At 40.0% G+C, this 22690-nt stretch overlaps 1 protein-coding gene across 8 annotated transcripts in view; it reads right to left on the reverse strand.

Moving 5' to 3' along the window:
• ENOX1 (ecto-NOX disulfide-thiol exchanger 1) overlaps positions 1-22690 on the reverse strand; it is a 354516-nt gene that overhangs the window by 127731 nt on the left and 204095 nt on the right. For 6 of the 8 annotated variants that reach the window (XM_079300896.1, XM_079300891.1, XM_079300894.1 and 3 more), the window contains 2 exons: positions 4821-4955; positions 3823-3960 (listed from right to left, as the gene is read on the reverse strand). In XM_079300896.1, coding sequence (XP_079157022.1) covers positions 3823-3960; positions 4821-4830 — 148 coding nt within the window. In that variant the 5' untranslated portion in view covers positions 4831-4955. Of the gene's footprint in view, positions 1-3822; positions 3961-4820; positions 4956-19029; positions 19084-19311; positions 19391-20215; positions 20327-22690 lie in introns of those variants that run through there. The other 2 variants (XM_079300897.1, XM_079300892.1) reach the window with 2 other exon arrangements.

Here is a 22690-nt window from a genome sequence, read left to right on the forward strand (position 1 = left end):
ACAAATTATTGTATGAATTATGTATATATAATGTATAAATGCATATAGCAGTGTATATGTAATGCAGCACCCAAAAAATGGAAAAAAAGCAAAGTTTCTGAATAACTGTAAGTGTAAGCAAAATACATGTAGACACTCAAGAGATATTATATAACTATTAACAGGAACCCATCTTTACAAATGAAAGGTTCTGACATTTGCTCAGATCAAAAATCCAATTTTACAGCACTGAGAGATAAGGAATTAAATAGAGTGCAGATATCACCTAAACTGGTATTAAAAGGTTAGTAGTATTTAAAATTGATTAGTTACAAAGATCAGTCAGCAGCCATCCCAGGCTGAGAGAAGAGCATTGGCCAGATGTTGCAGAAGCTTTGGTTGTCAGTTTAGCAAACTCTTGAGCTAGACAAGAGCTTTGCAGATTGCAAATTGGGGAGAATAACTTCTACAAGGCAGGCATCCCAGCATGTCACACAGCAGTGAGGTTAAGAACTGCTGGGGAAAAAAAGTCTTGAGAAACCTCTAAAAAGATTTAGTAGTTCATATGAACTCTATACATGAGAACAAAAATGGCCTGCACAGCAACCAGGAACTGGTCAGTCTGGGGAGGAAAGTCCAGGAAAGCAGAAGTCCTTTGAGCACTGATGGACCAGAGGAATAAGAGATATGTCAGGATATAGGTGAATACCATGCACCAAATTTCAGACTATGGCAGGTTATGTAAAGATATCCAATAAAGAACACAGCCTCTCCAAGATGAATCTAAACTACTCATTGCTTTCCTAGCTATCAACAAGGCTGGGGAAAAAAAAAAAAAAAAAAAAAAAAAAAGAAAAAAGAAAATAAAAAACAAAAACATAAAACTTTAAAGATGGACAAATAGTTAGCACTGGGATATGGTTGTGTCATTTTCATCTCAGAGAAATGTAACAGATGACAGTAGCAAAAGCAGTATGTGACTGCTGACAAAGCTGACTTCATTACTAGGATTAATAGCAAAAAAAAGAAAAATCCTGAAATAGCTAGGGACTAGTTATATATTTGGTTGAATATAATGATGCAACCCTCACTGAATACAGATATAGTAAATATATTAGAGCAAATAAATCTGTAAGTATTTCCATGGCAAACTGTAGTTTTGCTATTATGGATCTGCCATAAAGAAAATATGTCAAAAACTTATGAAACTTAAGGAAATATAATGAAGCATCAAAGCACCTATTTACCTTGAGAAGACAAAGGAGTAAAAAAAAAAAAAGAAAAACAATAGGAAAGGAAAGAAAAGAAGTTATTCTGCACCTGTAGAGAAATCAGGCAGCACTTCAGTAATTAATATTTATTACTTATGGCACCTTTCATATATTGAAAATGCTGAACAAATATGAACTGACTTGTACAACATCTTTACAATACGTGATACACATAATTATGGAAATTACAGCAGGGGGCTGTCAATGGTATAAAATCTTGGAGATCCTCCCTTGTGGGGAAAAGCACTGCACCTGAAATGAGGCTGCCATGTAGGGATTGCACAGCACACCTCAGGACAAAATTTACACCAAAATTGAAGAGACAGAATAGAGCAAGACAAAAAGGCAGGGCAAACTTCCACAGCTTATGCAACTAAGATGCTTATAAATGAAAACAGCAGAAGCTGACACGTGACTATTTTCAGGTTGGAGGTAATGCATTCAGGTTGAGCACAACACCTGCAGGCAAATCCCCACTGGAAAATGGAAAAAGTTCACCATCAACACGGAATCATTAAATGTTCTGAGCTGGAAGGGACTCACAATGATCAAGCCCAGCTCCTAACTCCACATGGTACAAACTATAACATGTATCCAAGAGTGTTGTCCAAACACTTCTCAAACAGCAGGCCATGACCACATCCCTGAGTAGCTTGTTCCAGTGCTTGACCCCTCTCAGAGAAGAACTTCTTCCTCATAACAAATCTGAACATCCCCTGATGCAGCTTTAAGTCATTGCCTCACATCCTATCACCAGACACCAGAGAGAACAGCATCACCCTCTGCACTCTCATTAGGATGCTGCAGACAGCAACTCCTCAGCCTCCTCTACTCTAGGTGAACAAACCCAGTATCCACAGCTGCTCCTCACAAGCCTTGCCCTCTAGCTCCTTTCATCATCTCTGCTGCCCTCCCTTAAACTCATCACCCTCATATTTTTCATATGATTCTTACCATTACATAGCTGCACCAAAGCTGAGTAAAGTGGGATGAATGTTTCTTTTGAGTGGTTAGTTACACAGTGCCTAATGCAATCCAGGTTGGCCCTTCTGGCCAGCAGGACACATTATTGACTGATATTGAGCTTCCCACCAACAAAACCCACCAGATTCTTTCTGCAGGGCTGCATTCCAGCCTCTTCTCTCCCAGTCCACTCATACATCCAGGATTACATAGTCCCAGGTGCAGAATCTGGCATTTGTCCTGATTAAACATCACACAGTTGGTGATTGCCCAGCCCTGTAATCCATCCAGACTCCCTATTAGGCCAATCTTCCATCCAGAGAATCAGTAGCTTCTCTTGTATTTAGTGTCATCAGTAAACTTAGTGTGGACTCTGCTTCTGCATCCAGGTTGCTGACAGAAGCATTGAAGAGAATTGGATCCCAAGGAGTGGATGGCTTTGCTTGTTTCTTTTAATCAGGAGCATGGGGTTAAAGCCAGAGATCACCAATCAGTTCACAGCCTCCACCAGCTCAACTCTCTGCTTGAGACTGATTCGTTCTAAATCAGCTTTCTTGCAGCTTAGTGTACCAGCCTGCAAAGCAGGTAATTCAGAGCCAGACCGTCAGCAGTGAACTGGCACAGCTCCACTCAGTTCCCAGTGTCAGGAAGGGGCACATTTGGCCAAAATTAAGTATCAGGCTTCCCTGGTGAGGCAAGCAGAGTGGTTTTCATCATGACCTGGCTCACTGCATCCATGTCTACATCTACAGGATGCTGCTCTGATACAGATATTACACAGCTCTTCTTAGGCTGAAGTGGCAGTGCAGCTTCCAGAAGGAATCTGTCATATGCCTAGCATGTGGCTTGTGTCCACAGGGCACCCACCCATATAAAATAATTCTTCTCTACATCACAGGAGCAAAGAGGTTTTAATGTCCCCAACTAAATGGGACTTCACTGTTAACAAAAAAGACTGCTATGTCCAGTCTTATCTGTAAAATATTTCTGGTTTCAAATACTGTTTTTGTGGGTGTTACAAATAAGTGATCCCTTGCAACACTCTCACAAAGTATGATTGGGAAGAAAATGGCAAAGTCTAACAAGAACAAACTCTTGACATTCAATTTTATGGAATCAGTCAGAAAGTAAGCAAGCACACACCTGACAGGAAAGCTTCAGTTCACTAATATCAACTGAGCATATGAACTGGACATGCTTTGTGATTTTCCGCCCAATTAACACAATTCCAAAATCTCCAGTCAAGGGTTCTCAGCCCAGGGTATTCCTTGGCAGAACCTCAAGACATCCTGCTTGAACGAAGAGACAAAAAAAAAAAAAATGTTCCTCTTACATGACTTGCCTCCCAGTCTTGGCCCAGCACAAAGATTGATGGTTTAGCTGTTCAATTTCCTCTGAGAGTTTTAGTTTTTCACAAGGTTAAAATATAATATGGATTACATACCTACTACAAGAAGAGACTAATATACAGTATGCAATATTAATCATAGGTGATGTTTTCAGAACATAAAAATATAATAACCTCAGAAAACATTCCATATATTTTTCAAAGGACACGAAGAATTCACAACTGGTGCAAGCAATGTTTTTAAAAAAAGAAAAATCTTACCTGTCACAAGCTGTTGTCCTGCTAGTCCTACTGGAACCATCCCCAGATTATTCATAGCTGTAGCCCAAGCCGTGGGATCTGTGACTGACATGTTAAGCTGTGTGGTATCTATAGCTATACTTCCCAAACCATCAGCTGCTGCAAGAAAGTAAACATTCTGTAAGTAAAAAAGCCAATGCACCACAATTTTTACTCAAAACTTTCAGTAAAAATGATGTATCACAACCATCGTTTATTTTTGGGTTTGTTTTGTTTCTTAGTTATGATTCACCTTTAGATCATTGATAATAGTCCTTGGTATTGTATAATAGAGCATAAAGAACATTGGAAACATTCAACAGATGTAAAATGGCACAAGGAAAAGAGAAAACTACTTCACCATGAGGAGAGTCAAGAAGCAGAACACACTGTGCAATCACCATCCCTGGCACCTTTCAGGAATGAACTTGATAAAGCCCTGAACAGCTGGTCTGACCCTACCTCTGGCCCTGCTTTAAACAGGAGATTGGATGGAGACCTTCTGAAGCCTCTCCTGACCTGAATAAATTGCCCTGCCACACTCTGATGGAACTTAGTGATACATAAATAGTTGTGAAACTTGCCTGAAACCTGTGAGAACCAAACACTCTCCAAGGAAAGAGTGGTTTTTGTAAGGCTTTCCATAAGGTGCAAATTTTTTTGGAAAATATTTAAGAATACCTTATCCCCTAACTACAAAGAGCTCAAACAACACCCATTCACTATAGCAAACACCAAGTTTCCTTCTAAAACTGAAAGACAAATATCACTAATATGGTCAAAACAGACTGAGCCCAGGTATGGCTCTTCCTTCAATGGGGAAGAGTGGGTCAGGTAGTTAAGGGACTGCACCCTTCTGATTCTGAAACACCAGACACAAGATGTGATCACACATTTTTTAATTCTCCCCTCTCCAGTCACACATAAAATCAGCTCTTGCAGTTATTTTCTTATGGCCTTTGCAGATCTGAGATATTTACCGGCAGCCATTGCTTTTCCCTGGATCCTTTTTCTTCTGCTAGACTTCTTCAGTTAGGAATAATTTGCTACTGTATTAGCAGCATCTTGAGATGGGGTATCACCAAGCACAGGGCCCACACACAGCTCATTAGGCTCTGAAAGAGAAAAGATGAGATCAGCTCTGAGTGCCACAGCCAGAACACAACAAGGGACCGACCTGTCTGGGAGGCACTCGAGGCTCCTGCCCACTCCCTGCGGATCCCAGCCCCTGAGCACACATTCCACAGCCTCTGGAGAGGCGTTCCAGCAGGCTGTCCTTGCCTGCTGAACAAACAATACCACGTATGAACCTGCCAGGCCGCTGAAAAACCCTTCACAAATTAGGTCTTATCAGCAGCTACACAGCCTCCTCGGCATGAAGGCATCAGCTGAAAGAACATATTAAGGGATGAATATGATTTTTTTTTTTAACTGTTAACAATTAACTGATGTTGCAAGTTTCAAGGAAACAGTTGTCTGTTCGGAGATGGAAAGAGGAAAGAAAATACTATGCAATGATTTACAGAATGGAGCCTGCAGAGATGTGGCAAAGAAAATCTAACAAAGCTGAGGATGATGCCTGCTCCTTAACTAACACTGCACCCATGGCTCACAGAGGTTAGTTGGCTCACAGCAAAAATGCAGTATCTGTTTCTAGCTAGAACACATTGCTCTCATCAGGTGTCTGTCAGGCCATGAATTTTACATAAGGGCAGCTTCTTGCTGCTGCTGTCATTGTTTGGGAGGCTCGCATCGCTCATCAGAAAGGAGGCTGAACAGGCAAGAGGTGTGAGAAAAGACTGAGCTCCCAGCACTTCCAGCAGGGCCAGAAAACACTGGGCTGAGGATGATCACATACACAAGCCCAAGTTACTCTTTTTGCACCAGGTACATGGGTCTCTGGGTGAAGGAGGGCCGCATTAATTTTTTTTTTGCTATTCAGTAGCCTGAGGTGTCTGATCCAGGGTGTTGGGTACCAGGAACCAGCAACTGACCAGAAGCTTACAAGTGTTCAGGGAGGTCATTAGCACTGTCCAAGTGAATCTTGGTGACTTGTTCAGTCCTAGAATAGCTGTGCTGACTTAAAAAACTACTTGAAAGACCATAATTAAGAGGTTTCCAGCATGCAAACCCAAAGGATTCATCTTTAGAAAAGACACAGTTAACATAATTACACTGTATTTTAGCTTAGTACCTCCCACACTTTTCTTTTTTCCATTTGATGTGCATAAAGTACGAGGCAGAAAGTTTTATGTTTTAGTTCCATGACACTGTACACATTATTTCATGGGAACATAACCAAATCAATGGAGGTAAAAGGGCTCAGACAATCATCTACATATTTTTGTAAGTTGCAATTTACAAATAACCAATGAACTAGGTTAAAAAACATTTTGTTCAAATCTACAGTGGGTCTACTTAAAAATCAGTGTTTATCAACTCCTAATATTTGAATTTGCAATTCCAGTTCTCAGTTATCTCCATTACTCATTATACATAACATAAAATATTTTCATCATAAAATTAGCTTTTAAATAACATCTATAAGCACCAAGCAAACACTGAATGGAAGTCCTCTGCAGGGAATGTGACTATAAAATAAGGCAAGGCAGCCAAGATTTATGTCAAGTTTTTAAAAACTGGGTGTCTCCTGTTCAGCTCTTTAAACTTGTACTTAGCCCTTTCCACTGAGGCTATAAACTTCTGACCACAAACATGTGTTTTGAGGTTAGGGCTGGCTGAATTATTCCTTGTCAGTGAGTTATTTCTCACACAGCACAGCCCTCCTTGCTCTTTATGAATCACTGCCAAATCAATCCCGATTTACAATTTTATATGCTGAGTAGCCCAGATGAGAGTGGTTCACCTCTTCCTTGACCAGAAGCCTTGATGAAAAAAGCAGCATTTAAAAAGCAGTGGTGATGAAATGCCTCTTCATGCCTTTCTGTGTGCTACTTGCTTGTCCCCATAATGCATCACCACAGCTAATGGGGAGGAAGGAGGTACTGCCCCACGGTTTTGGGGCAAAGGCATCTCAGATAGGCATGGATTGCTGGGATAAGGGGAAGAAAATGGGTGTTGGACTCTCTCTGCCATCCCCCTTGCCCATGTTTTATTGTTTGGTGAAGTGTGCTCCAGCTGAAGCTCTGTTACTGAAGACTACACTCTCCTCAGCCCAAGCCCACACTGCAGTTGCACCAGCTCTGCCAGAAATGCAGGACCAGGCACTGGGATAGGCAAACACACCTCAGTCTACTGGGAATGACTTCTTGGTGTCTGCCTTCTGACATGCTGTTCACATATTGAAATTTGGGTATACTTTCATGAATTATCTACAAGTATTTGTTAAAGTCCTTGCAGAGGACGAAGAACATAACACCATGAATATGAATGAAAGCAGAATCAGTAGCTTAAACTGGTGAAACTCATGATGCACTGTACCACCAGGTCTGCCCAAAATGCCAAGGAAGTCAGATCCAAACACACTCTCGCAGCCCACCCTGGCTCTGGGCAGCTTTATTTTCTTTCTGACCATCAGGTCTACTGCTTTATCAAAAGTACCTCCACGCAGTGCAGGGTGAACCAGGGGAAAAGCCATAAAAGAGAACGTGAGGAGCCTAAAGTGGAACTAGTTCTATCTAACCAAGAACTGCTGCAGGCTATTTTGTCAGTGGAAGAGAGCTGAATAACAAGCATAAACGAACTTGTGAACACTGAATAATGTGCAGTAAGCTGTAGGCAGAACTAATGCTCCATCCTGAAGGACACACACTGTAGAAACTAGCTCTTTTAAAAAGAAAAATACTAATTGTGAACATCCCTTCTAGTGACAACTCAGTTGTTACATTAATACAGAGCAACATAATATGGCAAAAATAGTCTCACAGGCATTGCATACCTGATTTAGCCTCAAACATTAGCTTTTGTTTAAAAACTTCTGAAAATTTGTACAGAGATTTCATTAATGCTTAAAATAAAATCAGCTTTGGGCAAATTTCAGTATTTCTTTGTGTAGCTCGGACACTGCACTATTATACCCTTCATGACATTGGAAACAAAACAAGCAAGGAAAAGAAAACCACAGTCTAAGTCATGTAAAAAGCAAGATCCTAAGTTTGATGAGAAATTCATCTACTAGAAAGGATTCTTGCTTTCTTAATAATAAATTGAATCACTGTTACTGGTTAAACAGGCAAGAAAGTGTAAGCTTATGCAGGGATCTTGTGTAATCTGAGCAGACATTAACCAACACCATTTCACTGACATCACACTTTTAGAGAACATTCCTGATTTACAGTTCACTAACACTCTTCCAGGAATTAATGACCTGAAGATATATGTAAAAGAAATCTGTTTTTACAAACACTTGTGCATGGAAGTAGCTCTACTCCAGGGGAGTAACTTCAGAAGCAAATAAAGCCATAATCCTGATTTACAGGAGAAATGTATAAAATATTCTGGGCCCTGCTATTCCTTGATGTTTGGGAGAGGCAGGGACGTTAATAAAAACTTCATGATTTGAGAAGTTCTGATTAACAAAATTTTGATGCCAAACATTTTGTAGAACAATTTCATGTTATACTTTTTTGGTGCTCTCTCTTTGTGCAGACACCATGCAAGTACCAGTCCTTGGATGGTGAATTGCAAAAAGACATTTAGGCTTCCCTCAGACAGGTTGTCAGGAAGATAAAGCACCCTCGAGTCCATACCAATGAGCACTTCTCAGTCATAGCAGATTGTACTTAGTGCACATATTTTATACCAGGCAATTAAATGCAGTTACCCAAATGAATATAGAAGTTGGTTATATATTGTGCATCAATTATCACAGGCAATGAATGCCATGAGACAAAGAAATTAACACAACATAAAACTAATTCAATAACAGCAGATTGTGAAGTTAAAATCCTACCCTTTAGATATCCATAACACCACAATGAGTTACACCACAGTGAAGCTGATTAAATGCTCCACTGTAACGAGGCTCTGTGGAGTGCCCAGGTCAGCAGCCAGCCCTGGGATGCAAGGAGGAGGTTTTCTGCCCAACCCTGACACTGACCTGCTGAGCGACCTTCAGTCATTTCAGCTCTTTGTCTAATTTCTGTGACCACTAAATCCTTCAAGGAAAAGACTAATGGCATCAGCCTTTTGAAACCTGGGAGTACAAGTCATTAAATGCTATTGGTGCTGATTCTTGAGGAAACACAGATGGGAAGGAGCAATGTGGAATCTTGTGAAATGTTACATCCAGGCCAGTTCTGCAGTTCTTACAAGAATGGCAATTTCAAAGTGTTTGTTACTATTCACTGTGATTCATAGGACAGTGGTCATTAGGTAGGTCACACTCCACCTGACCTGCCAAAGAACAGGTCATTTATCAGGCTACCTCCAGCTGTCTTCTAAAATATATCAAGCATTTTGTACTGGTTCTTCCCAGCATTTTTGTTTCTCCAGCTGCATACAGGATTCCCAGTAAAAAAGGGAGAAATGGAAAGAAAACTAGACAAGGATATGCTGTAAGTCACTGCTCATTTCTTTCTGACCATCTTACGATGAAGAAAGATGGGAGCAGCAACAATGAAAATTATATTTTTGTGCCATAGCCATCCTACCTGGCCTACATGAAAAAAGAGCATCTCCAATGTGATTCCAAAGATGGCTTTTAAAAATATTTTTTATATTATTGCATATGAAGTGTTACAAGAGGAGGCATTGTTTTGCATGGTTTATGGTATGTAGACACCTAGAAAATGTCACCTGAATTTGTAAATTCAAAACGAATTGAAGGAAAACATGTTTCTCGTAACAATTTGCAAAAAGGCATTTACTACAGCAAGTAAAAAACTACATCCAGTTCCAAAGCTTTTTTGGAAGTATTTTTTTCTGGGAGGGGATCCTAACTTATGCATCTACTGTATGCTTCACCTCCCTGAAGCTCTACTGCAAAGACCAGTTGGTTTCCAGCATCTCCAGAGTCACCCTGTTTATGTGGATTTTTCTGCCACATCCCCCTCTTACAGGAGGCCTTTGAAAGAAAAGATTAATTTTGCAGAGACCAGCACTTTCCTTAAGAAAACATCTTCATTAGGCACAAACTAGGGAAGATAAGCTCCCTTGGAGCCTAAACAAAAACTCTGCTTTTGTGTTCACTCACATAATCTTCCCGATTTTTTGTCTTGTGAATGATTTAGAACACCTTTGTTCATTCTGTATTATGCCACTAAAAACCTACATTGTCATCTTATAAACTCATAAAATATGTGCTGGTGCATCAAGACCTTTCACTTTTAACTATGCAGACTGAGTATGTAGGTTTTCCCATGATTGCAAGGATCCTTTCCACCAGTTTTCACTGAAAAAACCAGCTAATGACTAAATCATGTTCATACTGATAGGCTAAGACAACTTCGAGAAAAATCACAATATATTTATATTTATAGTTTTCCCTCTATATTCAACAAAAGCAATTTTTACAACATGCATTTTCTGGAAGAGCTGCTCATTTGAGATGTTGCATCACTTAAATCTGCTGTCCCAGCACATCCTGAAGATAACACATGGTACACACAAAGGCCAGACTTCCCTTGGAAAGCAGAACACTGCAAGATTTCAACAGAGAAAGAAAAAATAAAACAAAGGTCTCCAAGATAAACAGGTATTCTCTGATGACACTCCTTGAAAGGTCACTCGGTAATATTTCATGGTAAATCCCAGACTCCACTGGCATCTCAGAGCAAACCCTTAACAGGTTACAAATGTGCTTTTTGTTTTGCATGCATTTTAGCAGCTGCAGTCTGATTATGCTGAAGTCTATAAATAACAGAATCTGGATGCACATTAAGCAAAGCATTATAGAAGTCCAGCTTACTCACTGAAAAAGCGTATGCAGTTCCAAAATCATCTGGAACAGGAAAAAAAAAAGCCATGCTGCTGGCTAGCAATACAGCACAGCCTTGATAAAAACAGGTCTGATTATTCCTTGAACACAAAACACTGTTGTGAATTGATGATTGCATCTCTGTTTTCCACCCTGCCAAGATGGCTTGCAATTGTGACTCACTTGCTTCCCATTTAAAAGAACAGTGACTTACTGACTAAATTAGGACAATCCTTTCTTTAAATGTTTGTCTTTTAACTTCATTTATATTTAACAACAACAAAATATTCTGAAATGTTTTAATTATTTACAGGAGTATTTTAATAGCAGGCCTTTTATCACACTACTTTCTACTAAAGGCCAGTGATTATTTCAGAGACATAGCATCCCACACCACTGTGTTTCAGAAAAAAGGGGAAGCATCAGAAGAAGATTTTGAACAAAGACACTTCAGCAACTTCACTGAAACACTGAATACTAAAATGAGAGCTGCTGGAATGACTTCTTGATGCCATAAAATATCTTGGGCAGTCATAGGAGCTTTACATGCTATTTCTTATCTTTTTGGGCTTAAGAGAATAAATGGTCCACACCTATCAAATATTTTCTCTCACTCACAGTACCATACACAATGTTCTTGCTTCTTGTTTACTAAACCTGCACCAAGTAGCTGAAATAAAAAGTTGCTTGGTTGAGTGATTTTAAAGAAAAACTAAGACAAAAGGGGAAAAAAAAAGAGACCAAAGCAAGCTGGGACATTCCAGAAAGAATACTTTAGCTTCCTGGCAAAATTAAAGTGAAATAATTCCCATGTCACCTCCTGAAAATACGAACAGCTTGACAGGTAAGCCCTGTCTGAGGCAGATCCCCAGGGACTGTATCATACAGACCATCAGAGACAGGGGTGCCTTGCTATTGAATTTCCAAATGAACACAGATTGCTGTTTCCTAGTCTCAGAAGACCAGGATACTGTTGAGTTTCACATAGTAACATTATGTATGGAAAGTCTATTTTAAGTGACTTTTTCGAAGTTTCTAAAATGCATTCATTATCATTTTTCTTCTCCTTCAGAGTCTGTATAATTGAACTCCTGGAGTTAAGGCAGCCTGTCTTTACAGGCAGATATTCATTGAGGGAAAAATCCCAAACCTGTCAGTCAAACTATTTTCATATTTTTTAAATACACTTTTATCATTGGGTCAAGTTATAGCAAGAGGTGACACCTAAGTGTCCTTGGTTAAGTGCAAGGGTGATCTGCAGAACACTTTTTGCAAAATATTAAAGCAATCTAAAGTCAAGTTGATCAAAATTTTATGCAGTACCATCAATTATTCTCTCTGTGATGACTGAGAAAAATCTGGAAAAGACACTTAGGCTTGTTTTGTTTTAATTCAAAGTTTCTGGTGTTAAATTTTGCTTAAGAGAAAAGCCCACTATCTTGTTTATCAGCTTACATCTGTCCTCACTCTGAAAACTACCATCCCCTTGTAGCACATCACACTCAGGATATTTTCTCCAGCTACAAGGTCTAAATTACCAGCATGCTCACTGAGTCATTTATCTTGCAATCTTCCATCCCTCTTAGTGTCTCTCCTGTTCTCCATTTACCTCATAATACTTTTTCTTGCTTTTCTTTGCATTATTTTGCTTCCATCCATTGACTCCACACTCCCCCTACAATGTAGGCATATTTCTTGCTTTAATCTGCCATGGGCCATTCTCTCACCTAAATATCTCCTCACAGCCAAGATGTTACTGTTTGTTACACTGCTGTTGTACTAGGGAAGGGGGAGATTCACCTCAGCTTAATTCTGCCAATACAGACATCTATATTTGAGCTTTCTTGCTGCTGTCATTGCCAATGGGGATAACTAGATACTTCTGCCAGCCTGTTTCAGACACCCACCTTGCCAGGCAGTAAAGCTCACCTTGGAGGTGTGCACATCTCACTCCCCTGGCTGGAAGTCTACACTGCAGTTTTGGATATGAACATCTGTTTTGTCAGACACCCACGGGATGAGATGAGCTGGGCTGAGCAAACTGTGCCTGGGGAGCTCAATTGTCAGTCTGCTACCTGCATGCCATATGAATCCCAGCAAGACACTCAGTCCTGAGGGACCTGGCTCCCACTCCTGTCCTTTGCCTGATAACTCTGGCACAGTGAGCTGCAGGAGAAAATGCACGACTCAGTTTGCAATAGCTCATGAGAATGCCCCCAGATATAGATACACACAAATTAGAGAGAGAGTTGCTTGTCTTTCTGATTATTTTTCTGCCCATCCTCAGTGAATATGCTTACATATTATTAGTGTTTCACAGTGGGAATTGCCCACTCTAACACATTTCCAACAACTGTGATGCCCTGTATCTGCCTTTTCTCTGGAGAGAAAATTCATCCTGGACCTTTTCTTCCTACTTCCAAATGACAAATCCCATCTCCTCAGCCCTATTTCTTTGCCAGACATTTAACTTCCTTGATCCTTGTAATTCCCATTTTAAAGATCAGTGTAAATCACACACACTTCTTGGCTACCACAGTCCCCTGTTTTTGCCCTCCAGCCTTGCCAAGGCTGCTCCCGGCTTTCTTCATCATTCCTGCCATATTTGGGGACAGAATCTGTTTTAAACCAGAAGTGAGGACAGCTACAAAGAGTTTCCCTCTGTCCTTTCTGATTTATGAGGTAGTTTGTCATAGATAAGTGAGGGAAACAATGAATATTTTCCACCTCCCACAGGATGAAGCAGAGCTTCCAGGGTCTTTGTGCTATCACATACCCATTAGCTTTCCTCAGAGGTTAAATTAAGTTGCTGAGCAGAGCCAGAAATTCTGCCTGTTTTCTAAACAGTTGTTTATGGAATCACTAGCAAGTTACATAAATTTAGGATTATCACACCCTCTGTGGGCACTGAGGAAGAAGCAATCCCACAGTTAACATGAGGTCAGATCAGGAAAACAGCAGCTACTGTGTCAACTGATCAACTATGATCAGTCAAACAAAAATTATTTCGATGCTTCTGCCTTGTAACTAGCTGCCAGGGGGTCAGGATGGAGGAAGCTATAGCTGCAGATCAAGGTGAATATAATGATGCTAAAAGCTCTCCTTCCCTCCAGGTGGTCCAGCTGTACCTTTACCCAGAGAACAATCCTTCCACTCCCCTTTCCCTGAAATGTCTTCTTGCATGCGCATTTCTTTTCTTCAATTTCAGTTACAATTCTTCAGGGCAGGAAATCATGTGGATTTTCCCTCAGGCAGGGCTAAACCTACTGGAAACATGGCATTCCTTGTGCTGTAATTGGACTGATGCTGGCTGTAGCCAGCTGCCCTCCAGGCAGGGATATCAGCGAGGCAGCACTGCTCTAAGACACAGGGACAAGGCCAGCCCCTCGCCAGGCTTCTGCACAGCCCCTTGTGCAGCCAGGCTGTCATCCCATTTCAGGCTTTTAAGGTGCCACTGTGTTGTAAAACTAGGAATAATGGTGGTCATAGCATCCTTCTCTGTTCTCATGCAGCTCTTTCGCCCCTTTCAAGTAGATAATAAATCTCTCATCCACCATTTTCCCAAGTGTTGTACATTTGTTTGTCTTTTCTTATTTGAATTATAAGGTCTTCAAGGCAGAGAATTTACCTTTATCTGTGTTGGTAAAGTACAACGTCAATTTACTGCACTATATAAATATTTTCTAATAACAAGGGCAATAACAAGAATAATGTATTACTTTATAGTAATATAGTATTTCTAGCCTTCAAAATACAATCAGAAACAACCCAAAGTCAACAACAAGGCCAAAAGATTTGCAGAACCTTTAACCATGAAGCGGAAGCCATGAAGCCACTTTGTGAAACTTTGGTAAATTAGTTACTTTTATTCATAAATAGCAGTAAAGATCCTTGCAAATTGACCCTCTGGAAAATACAAAGCAGAACATAACCAGTGTAAACCAGCAGAGCACTGCTCCACATGTGTAATATAAGGGTCACAAATGGCCTCCTAGTTACTTTTTAAACAAATGCAATGTTAATACTTCCACTGCAATATTATGAATAAAGCATTTGGCCTGTAGCTATGAATATGGTATCTCATGGCTTTTGACTTGTTTGTTTGTACTGTCATCCAGAAAATTTATGTTCCACGCTCTCTTGGAGTCAATCTTGACTCACTCCTTGACCATGCAGACCATGGCTCTGGGGTGCAGCAGCTTCCATCAGCTTCCCCAGCATAGCTTGGTGGCCACCACTCACCACCCTCCCTACAGCAGCACAGAGCTCTTCTGGCACACAGGAGCAGAGCAGCCTGCCAGGGGCAGTGTCCAGCCTCTTTGGCACCATCTCTGCTCATGCTGCTAATGGTTTCTTTGTTCTTTAAAGCTCTGAGGTATCAAATTAATCAAAATAATGGCGATGATGCAAGAGATTAAACTGACAGGAGTATGAACTGTCCTTGCTTATCTAGGTGATACTACATGAAGTGCAAAGCAGATACATGTAGAGGACAAAGCCCTGTCCTTTGAATTTATGGTCTGAATGGAAAATGCTTTGTGAGACTGCTATATTTCTGTCTAAAATATATGGTTTAATTTAGGAGTGCCCAAGTGACACCAGCGGCCTCTGATATATAACTGGTCAGGTTAAATGACCTCCATGTACTTTCTTGCTTGATGCTCAGAGCAACAGCAAGTGGAGCATTTTGAATGGGTTCCATTTGTTATTCTTTTAATTGCCTCCTAACATTTCTTTTGGTGGGAAAGACTTAATAGAGACCTTATGCCTCCAAATGTCTTCCAAACTATCCAAATTGCAATTCAGCCAAAACAAATGTGGGTCTTCAGTTCTCTAGAAATGAAAAAGAAACTTGATGGGGATCCAGGAGATTCCTGTTCCTCATACAGCTTTGCAACACACATTTGGCAAGAAATTTAAACCATCTATACCTCAATCCCCTGCCCATGAAATGGTGTGATTATTATTTCTTTATCCCAGACCTTAATAATCTTGCCTAGTCAGGCTGTTCTCTGCTTATGGGGCATGTCCATGACCTGGGCCTGCAGATAACACAGGATTGCATTAGGTCAAGTACTATTCTTTCCCCATAAAATTCAAAACAAAGCAGAGTGGAATAAACAAAACAAGCAAACAGAAAAAAAAAATAAAATCAATTACCATAATTTCCTATGGAATCACTGTTTATCTGAATGTGGAGAAAATAGCAAGTTTCCTTTAAAAGCACTTGCAATAAAATTCACACTCTGTCAGGTGTAAATTACAGCCTGTATCTCATCTTGTTCTATCTACAGCTCCTTTCATAGTCATGCATAGCACCAGCGTACAAAAATATTTCCTGCATGTGATCAAGCAAGTGTGGGCACGTAACATGCAAGCAAAATATGAGACTCAAGAAAAAATGTTTACTGGTATCTTAAAAGAAAACTAAAAGTTCGTAATCATGCCATTTCTCAATTAGATAAGGTGAATTACAATTGTGCTTGGGAACACAATTCAAATAAATCTAAGAAATATTTTCTTTAAGAAGTTTTAGAGAACAGGGGTAGCTAAAAATAAATGACAGAAAGAAATAACAATCCCAGGAACACGATTATATGGTGCAATCATAAATATAGTAGATTACTTATATTAAGTCCTGATCATAATAGAGTTGCTCAGTGGAATAGCTTTTCATCTTTTTTTTTTCACCAGTGTTTTCTGCAAGATCTTCTGATTGCATATGCTCTATGACATCTAATAGATTACTTCAGACAAATATCTACACACCATAGCAAACTCTGCAGAAACCTGGTTTCATCTATAGTCATCTTTGAGACAGTGAACTCTTCCCTGAGTCCTGTGGATTGGTGGTACTGCAAAGTGGATCACTGGCATCACTGGCTTCACTTCACAGTGGAGCATCACTGAGCTGGGGAGGAGTCACCAGATGGAGTTGTGGTGCACTGTTGTGTTATTTCAGGGTCCATATTTCAGAGAACAAACAAGATTTCAGCCTGGATAGAAATTCAGTATTGTTAATCTTCTAAGGACAACTGTGGCTAGGGGCAAGGAAGTGGCATATTTAGTTTAATTACATGGCCAGAAATGCCTGAGCTAGGAAATTCTCTCTTTAAAGCTGGCAATTTCCTTTCATTCAGGAATAGTTAAAACGTCTTAATTGTTAAGCTATCTATACAAAGACAATACCTCAGGTTTACTACTGATTAGGTTTCCAAATGCTTATCAGTTGGTGAGGATTGGGTATTTGCCACAGTGCAGAGAGAGAAGAAATAATTTTCTAGATGATAAACCTCAGTGGGGCACTACAATTTAAAATCTGCATGTTCAAATAGGGCCTGAAAAGCCAGTTTTGCATGACTTCTCAGTGAATGAAAAGGGATGCCATACCTGCTATGAATGGCTACAGAGCTTCTGAAGACTTTGGAGACAAGTCTCCCAACCTTCCTGTCATGTCTGGCACAGGCTTTTGCACTTCACAGGATAAGACAATCAAGCTTTGACCCTTAGGTTCCACACTTGTGCTAGTAAATTCAGTTTAATTGGAATTCAGTTATGTTTTTAAGGGGAGTTTAATGATGGAAAGATACATACTTCATCTCATCTCATCTCAGTAGCACCAGGATTCACATATGCAGATCCCTCACTGTGAATGGCCTGGCCTCTGCTATCATTAATTCAAGCATATTAAGAGACTTCTCAAAAAAAAAAAAAAAAATCCAAATATGAAATGTCAAGAGACAGATCCATCTAGTTTCATATCCTGTAGTTATAATATACCTTAATTACAGTTAATTAGGAGATATTGTTCCTGGTGGAAGATCATCTGACATAGTTTCTGTTGATGATTAAACATAGAACAGAATTCAATACATTTGTTGAATGCTGTTTATTGTGGCTGTACAATTCTAGAGTGTCATTCCTGCTACACAGCAAAACAAAAGAAAGTCACAGGTCAAAAATATTGCACTTGATCCATGATGCTTTAATATCCCCTGCTGCCTTCTTAAATTTTCTGCTTCTGGCCCCTTAAGACTCTAGCACATGATTGAGCTCCCAGTAAGGAGGGATAGAGAAGCTTCTCACTGAGCTACATCAGATCCTAAAAGAACAGCAGATATAGGAAAAGGCTGAGGGAAGACAAGTGCTACAGGAAATTGACCTCTGTGGAAGAACAGTGAGGTTGGACAGAGAATCAATGAAGCCTACAGTACCATTTGTGAGGGAGTAATCTTTGATTTTTTGGAGGAGTGCTATTATCTTTTCCTCATACAGTGTAGAATAAAAAAATTAGAAACCCAGGCTGAAGGCATGAGCTCAGCTTCTGCTGGTGTCAATACAGTTTGCTCACACTCATTGATCTATGGCTATATATGACCCTGAAATACGTTTTGCTGGGCTGCCTGAGATCTTTGCTCATTCTTAGAATAGAAAAGATGGGATTGGTTTTATCACTGAAAAGTAAGCAGTGCATATCTGCCTGAAAAGTAACCAAATTAACATTTGTGAAGTTCTTTTTTTCTCAGTTAAACAAAACAAAACAAAAAACCAAACCAAAACAAAACAAAAAAAAGTTAAAAAAGCATCATTATTGGCTAGATTACTTGTACCAGGAAAAGTCTTGGTTTTCACAAGCTGTGTGCACACTAGCTTCCTAAATGCTTGTTTACTCTGAACTGCAACAATTGTGATAAATCATTTGCTATTTACTCTTCAGTGCTACTATATGCTTTGGGCAAAGATCTTCTTCTGTTCATTATTTATTTATTTTTAAAAGCAAAACCACTCTTTTAGCACATTTTTCCATTCCCAGTGATGGATTTTATCTTTGATATGTGATCCAGTTATTTAACTACCTCTCACTACATCTCCCATGAATTGTTTATACAGCAACTTGGCAGCATAATTTGCATATTACAGGAAAGATCCCATTACATGTTCCCAGAGGTGCGGTTTCACGAGCTTTATCACTTTCTGCCACCTATGCACATCTCAGAAGCTGAGTGTCTGGTTAATCCAGAAAGGCACTTCTTGGCTGCCAATAGTAATTAAACATTAATGGTGCAGTTACAACATTTCCAGCCACTCAGAACTTATCTTCCCATTGTCTTAGACAAATGTAACACCCAAAAAGATATTTATCTCTCCATACAAATTTTTCTGCCACAGGAAAATCACAGACCTTTACCTTTAATGAATTCTGTTCAGCTGTTGCAGACTTAACCTAAAATAATTAGACAAGGAACAAATGCACAACGGAAAAAGGTTGGAAAAAAAGGAAACACGCTTAGAAGCAGAGGAACTGAACATACCACAGAAGAGCCAGAGAAGATGTGGACCTCGAAATGGAATTTGCTCTCCAGACTCTTATTTGGTGACTGAATGGGACAAGGCACTAACTGCAGGATTCATGGTGACAAAATGCCCATGTTTGGGTGTATTCCAGATTATTCTTCTCCCATTGTATGAAACATTAAGAAATGACAGCCACATAACTTTCACTGAGAGGAGCACTTACTCCAATGGCACTCCAGCAACATCAAAGCATACAATCACTAGGGATCAGGGCACAGGAATCAAAGGGAATGAGGAACCACAAGTCAAACACCAACTAATTTCCTTGCATAAAGCACTGCTGCCTCCAGATGTTTTCCCAATAAGCAGACAAACAGTACTGTGCCTTCAAATAGAGTTGTCCAACGTACATTTGGGGGAAACAAACATTGCAGATACCAAACTTTGTTAACTTTGATTTTCCCTATGCAAATCCACCTTGCAGTAAAAGACTACTCACATGAAGTTTTAGAAATGCAAACTCTGGGTGAACTTGAAGTCTGAGATCCAGAGCAGAATTATTAACAAAAAGAGCCTTTTCAGCAAGTGCCTCACGCAATCCCAGTTACACCCTTTCAGTTGCATTCAGTGCAATAACCCAGCATTTTTCTCCCTAGAAATATGAAAACCCCACAAACTCCTCAGCACCATTAGAAGGCTTGAAGAGAGAAAAGGGGTTGATTCACTGACAAAGCTAACGGGTTACTGAGTCAGTAGCCTTTGAGTCACAAAGTCAACTTCAGTGAACATTGATTGAAACTGGTCATATCCCACAGCCCAAGATCACATTATACAGTGCAATTGCCAGCGGTCACAGTGACAGAGCAGAAGGAAGATAAAGCACAGCTGTCCTCTCAAGTCCAAGTATAGCCTGGTGGGCAGGAAGGAAAATCAGAGCTTTTCCTGCCTGTTTAAAAGTGAGTATTTAGTTTTTGAGTCTGTCAGCATGATTCTTTTTGAAAGCATTATGTTCACTGACATGCCACCCTGACATTTTGTTTAGTACTACAAAAAAAACCCCAAAACCTAAAACAAGAGGTAAGGTTATAAAATCAAATCTGATGTTTTCTGCATGTTAAAAGAAGTATTGCTTCCACAGAGACCTAGTAGCTCAAACAGCAGCAGCACAGTGCCAGTACATGAAAACCAAAAAATGGAACTGACCTGGGTTTCACGGTTCAAGCGTGCCGTGGCAGGGATCCCGGCACAACTTCCAAATTCAAAGCTTGAATAAACACAGTTGTAGTTTCTTGAAGTGGATGCTTTTAATGCAATCTGAAAAGGGTGAGAGAAAGGGCATACTCCTGAAACCTATGTTTCTTAGGTAGAAATTCTGCCTGGAGAAGCCCAGCTCGTGACTGTTTGCTATTAAGACTGTACAGGAGAGAGGAAGCGTCTTTGAGTTCACATGCTTAATGCTCAGTGGTGTGTCTGCAGAGTGGCAGGAAATAAACAACAGTGAGGAGGGGTTAACCAGAGACCTGCTGGCTAAAATCTATATGCCTGGAAACAGAAGGGAGAGGGCTGCAAAGTCAGATATAGTTCAATTGTTTCTAACAGGGGGATCTGCCACAGAGCTACCAGGCACAAAGACATCTATCAGAGGCTGTACCCATTTTTCATCTCCCCCTAAACCCAAAACAGCAGTTGTGCATCATGTAATGTCAGTCTTTTCAAACTGATCTAGAACATCCTAATCCCCAAATATAGCATCACAAGAAAGCTATACAGTAAACAGAGGGAGAGGACAGAGAGATAAAATAAGCCACCTACGCATGGTTCTCCATCATATCTAAAACTCCTAAATCACACCCTGAGATGTGTTCTCTAACTTATTTCCTAAGACAGCTGTGTGCCTTACAAAATGATGTCCCCATTCTGCCATAGCTGCATCAAGGGAGCATCCACACAGATGGTCAGATGCAAGTGAAAATATCTCTGAGCCTGACAGGAGATGGTAAAGGGAAAATCCCTTTATTTGGAGCCCTTCTACCAAAATTTCACCACTGCACCAAGTCTAACTCAGCAGGCAGGCAAGGAAGTGCTTAGTGATGCCACCAGCCACGTATGCAGATAAAGGGATGGAGTTGGGCACAGAGCACAGCATGAGAGTCCAGATGTGGGGATGGCTTGAGAGGAAGAGGGACAGCAGCTGCCCACCATGGACAGAAATATGCAGAGGAAGAATGAGCTAAGGTATGCTTCCAAAGAGCTCCTTCTTCTGCAAGACACAGGGGATGCAGCAGACATGTTCCACAAGATCCATCACAAGCACTAACATTGGCAGAAATCAGATATGGTTGCAGATATTTTCACTTCAGCTTTTAGCTAGCAGCTTTTCTTAGAGAAGGAAACCTTTCTTAGAGAAAGACACTGCCTCCCCCACAAAAAAACCCAAAACCAAATCCAACACTATTAACTGAATTGTGGACAATGGTATTGAGGAAACACCCAGTAGCAGTGGAGAAACATAATGTAAAGCACTGTAGTACTGTGCTTCTGTGTAGTAACACTGTAGTAGTACTGTGATTGCATGCTTTTTTTGCATACAGAGTATTTATAGATACTAACCCGGGCAATTTCATATCTCTAGACATTTCCTCTATGCTTGTCAAATGAAATGGCATTTTTCATCCCATTTTGACTGGGAGAGAGAATGTTTGGATGATAAATTGTTTAGAATTACTTGTTAATGCTGTCGGCTTTTCTGTATCTGCTTGTAGGAGGGACAGGAGGGAGAAAACAAATAATATATTACACACAAAACCATAGCAGAGAAAAACAGAAAGCAAGCTCTGTTTTCAACACATTGAAACCATTCAAATGAGAAGAATCAGTTGCTGTGGAAGCAGATCTGCAGCTGAATGAAACCTTTCACCTGCCCAACATATGAAATATTTATTATCTGAGGGTGAATAGAGATTAAATAAGCCAGACATACAATGCAGAAAGCAGAGCCTGGCTCATCACCTCCATGATTTTCACAGGTTCTGTGGCAGCCAGATTAGATTTTGCCATAGAGAAAGGTAAGTGGACTCAATTGCAGTATTGGGTGTCAGGAGAAATAAAACTTGAGGAAAGCAACTTCTCAACTTTCATTTAACCATGTTAGTGAAGCAAAATTATGATCCTCTGCTGTGTTTGGTATGGTTGGAAAATGTTATCGTTTCCAATTAGAGAGAAGAGCCCACTCTCTTTAGATAATTACTTTTCCAACAAATTATTCTTGGCTACTTGTTTCCCCATAAAAAATGCCTACTGTTTTTGCCTCGCAGAACTTGGGTTGTTTCCCCTTCTTTTTTATTTCCTTACTTTGTGTGGGTTGGACTTAATTTATTATGGGGCTGAAATTTGGCAGAGATTCAGACACAAAAACCTGAAAAATGTTCATTATAAATTCAGTGATGGGATTCCTTGTTCATTTTATCTCAGAGCCTCCCTGATAATTCAGTCCTGTAAAACTGAGCACAATTGATGCAAAAGTGGGTATGTAATCCAGGTCATTTTATTTTTTAAAAAAATGCTTTAGACACTTCTTTTGCTGTAGACACAACCTTGACTATGAACAAAAGCCAAAACCCTTACTTAAGAAATTGACAATTTTGCATAGCTGCTTTCAGCAGTGAATCACACTTGGAA

This window comes from Erithacus rubecula, assembly GCF_903797595.1.
Source record: "Erithacus rubecula genome assembly, chromosome: 1".
Taxonomy (NCBI): Eukaryota; Metazoa; Chordata; class Aves; order Passeriformes; family Muscicapidae; genus Erithacus; species Erithacus rubecula.